The sequence below is a fragment of the Colobus angolensis genome, unplaced genomic scaffold (genome assembly GCF_000951035.1).
Source record: "Colobus angolensis palliatus isolate OR3802 unplaced genomic scaffold, Cang.pa_1.0 Scaffold36, whole genome shotgun sequence".
NCBI lineage: Eukaryota > Metazoa > Chordata > Mammalia > Primates > Cercopithecidae > Colobus > Colobus angolensis.
In genome coordinates, this window is record NW_012116932.1 from 62164 (window position 1) to 64608 (window position 2445).

Consider the following 2445-nt stretch of genomic DNA (forward strand, 5'->3'; position numbering starts at 1 on the left):
AGGTGGTAGGCGTGATGGGTGTGACAGGAGACCGCAGTGTGGGACCGGCCATCATTCCAGGCAGGGCAGGGGCGGCAGACACAGGAGTCCAGATGGAACGTAGGCACCCTGTATAGCGGACGTGGCTGTCATCGCCGATCCAGGATGTGGGTGGGATGACATTGGTTTCCGTGTCTGTCCCCTCTGCAGTCTCTCCTCCACGATGGCTGCCCTCATCTGCTCATCCTCACTTGGCCTTCAGCAGTGCTCAGCTGACATAGATGAGGGAATAGGAGTGACTTGTCATCACAGTCGCCGTGTACTCGAGACAAACGCTCAGGGGGATGCCAGTTCCCATAGGACTCACAGCGGAGCGTCCAGTGCTTCCTCGGCTAGCCGTGTCCCACGATGGCAGGTCATTTGCGGACACCGTCTGCACCTCCTTTATCAGTTGTGTTACTGCTCTGGGTTGAATAGCATCTGCCTTAATCCGTTTGGACTGCTATAACAAAATATCGTAGACTGGGGGATTCATAAACGACAGAAACGTGTAGCTAACATTTCTGGAGGCAGGGAAGTCCAAGAATAGGACTTTTTTTTTGAGACGGAGGTTCACTCTTGTTGCCCAGGCTGGAGGGCAATGGTGCGATCTCGGCTCACTGCAGCCTCCGTCTCCCAGGTTCAAGTGTTTCTCCTGTCTCAGTCTCCTGCGTAGCTGGGACTACAGATGTCTGCTACCATGCCTGGTTATTTATTAATTTTTTGTATTTTTAGTGGAGAAGGGGTTTCACCATGTTGGCCAGGTTGGTCTTGAACTCCTGACCTCAGGTGATCTGTCTGCCTCGGCCTCCCAGAGTGCTGGGATAACGTGTAAGCCACTGGGCACAGCCAAATGTTTGCTATGGGCACAGCCAACTGTTTGCTATTGTAAGGCACACAGCCTGTGATAATTTTTATTTTATTTTATTTTATCTTTTTTTTGAGATGGAGTCTCGCTCTGTCGCCCAGACTGGAGTGCAGTGGCCGGATCTCAGCTCACTGCAAGCTCCGCCTCCCGGGTTCACGCCATTCTCCTGCCTCAGCCTCCCGAGTAGCTGGGACTACAGGCGCCCACCACCTTGCCCAGCTAATTTTTTTTTTTTTTTTTTTTTTTTTTTTGAGACGGAGTCTCGCTCTGTCGCCCAGACTGGAGTGCAGTGGCCGGATCTCAGCTCACTGCAAGCTCCGCCTCCCGGGGTTTAAGCAATTCTCCTGTCTCAGTCTCCTGCGTAGCTGGGACTACAGATGTCTGCTACCATGCCTGGTTATTTATTAATTTTTTGTATTTTTAGTGGAGAAGGGGTTTCACCATGTTGGCCAGGTTGGTCTTGAACTCCTGACCTCAGGTGATCTGTCTGCCTCGGCCTCCCAGAGTGCTGGGATAACGTGTAAGCCACTGGGCACAGCCAAATGTTTGCTATGGGCACAGCCAACTGTTTGCTATTGTAAGGCACACAGCCTGTGATAATTTTTATTTTATTTTATTTTATCTTTTTTTTGAGATGGAGTCTCGCTCTGTCGCCCAGACTGGAGTGCAGTGGCCGGATCTCAGCTCACTGCAAACCTCCGCCTCCCGGGTTCATGCCATTCTCCTGCCTCAGCCTCCCGAGTAGCTGGGACTACAGGCGCCCACCACCTTGCCCAGCTAGTTTTTTTTTTTGTATTTTTTTGTAGAGACGGGGTTTCACCGTGTTAGCCAGGATGGTCTCGATCTCCTGACCTCGTGATCTGCCCGCCTCAGCCTCCCAAAGTGCTGGGATTACAGGCGTGAGCCACTGCGCCTGGCCCTGGCCCAGTTTTTTAAATTTATTATTATTTTTTGAGACAGAGCCTCTCTCCATCACCCAGGCTGGAGTGCAATGGTGTGATCTTGGCTCACTGCCACCTCCAGGGTTCAAGTGATTCTCCTGCCTTGGCCTCCCGAGTAGCTGGGACTAAAGGTGCATGCCACCTCACCTGGCTAATTTTTGTATAGTAGAGATGGGATTTTGCCATGTTGGCCAGGCTAGTCTCAAACTTCTGACCTCCAGTGATCTGCCCGCCTCAGACTTCCAAAGTGCTGGGATTACAGGTGTAAGCCACCATGCCCGGCCCTGTTTTATCACTTATATCACTGGTATCTGTAAGAAACTGGCTTTGCTGGGATGGTGAGGCTTTTTCCAATGCACAGTGAAATAAATACAGCTTCCTGGCTGGGTGTCCTGACCCCATCCTCTCTGCTTCCGGGTATTTCCCTAAAGTTGGGCTTTTACCCCAGAGTTGCCCTGAGTTCCTGAGGAGCCAGCAGTCCTGGAAGCTGGGGTGTTCTGGCTGGGGCCCCCGCACAGTCCTAGCTCTCTCACAAGTCCTCCAGCCGGGTGATGTGACCGTTCCATGTCCCCACCCCAGTTCTCTGATGGCAACTGAAGGGGATCAGGATACATTACC

At 52.1% G+C, this 2445-nt stretch overlaps 1 protein-coding gene across 1 annotated transcript in view; it reads right to left on the bottom strand.

Annotated features, from left to right (window-relative positions):
• Positions 1-247: 247 nt before the first annotated feature.
• The window catches only part of CACNA1A (calcium channel, voltage-dependent, P/Q type, alpha 1A subunit), a gene marked incomplete at its 5' end in the record, with an annotated part of 337656 nt that continues 335458 nt past the window's right edge, over positions 248-2445 (bottom strand). Inside the window, 2 exons of the mRNA XM_011953392.1 lie at positions 248-481; positions 2271-2420. Of these exons, the coding sequence (XP_011808782.1) occupies positions 248-481; positions 2271-2420 (384 nt within the window). The remainder of the gene's footprint in view (positions 482-2270; positions 2421-2445) is intronic.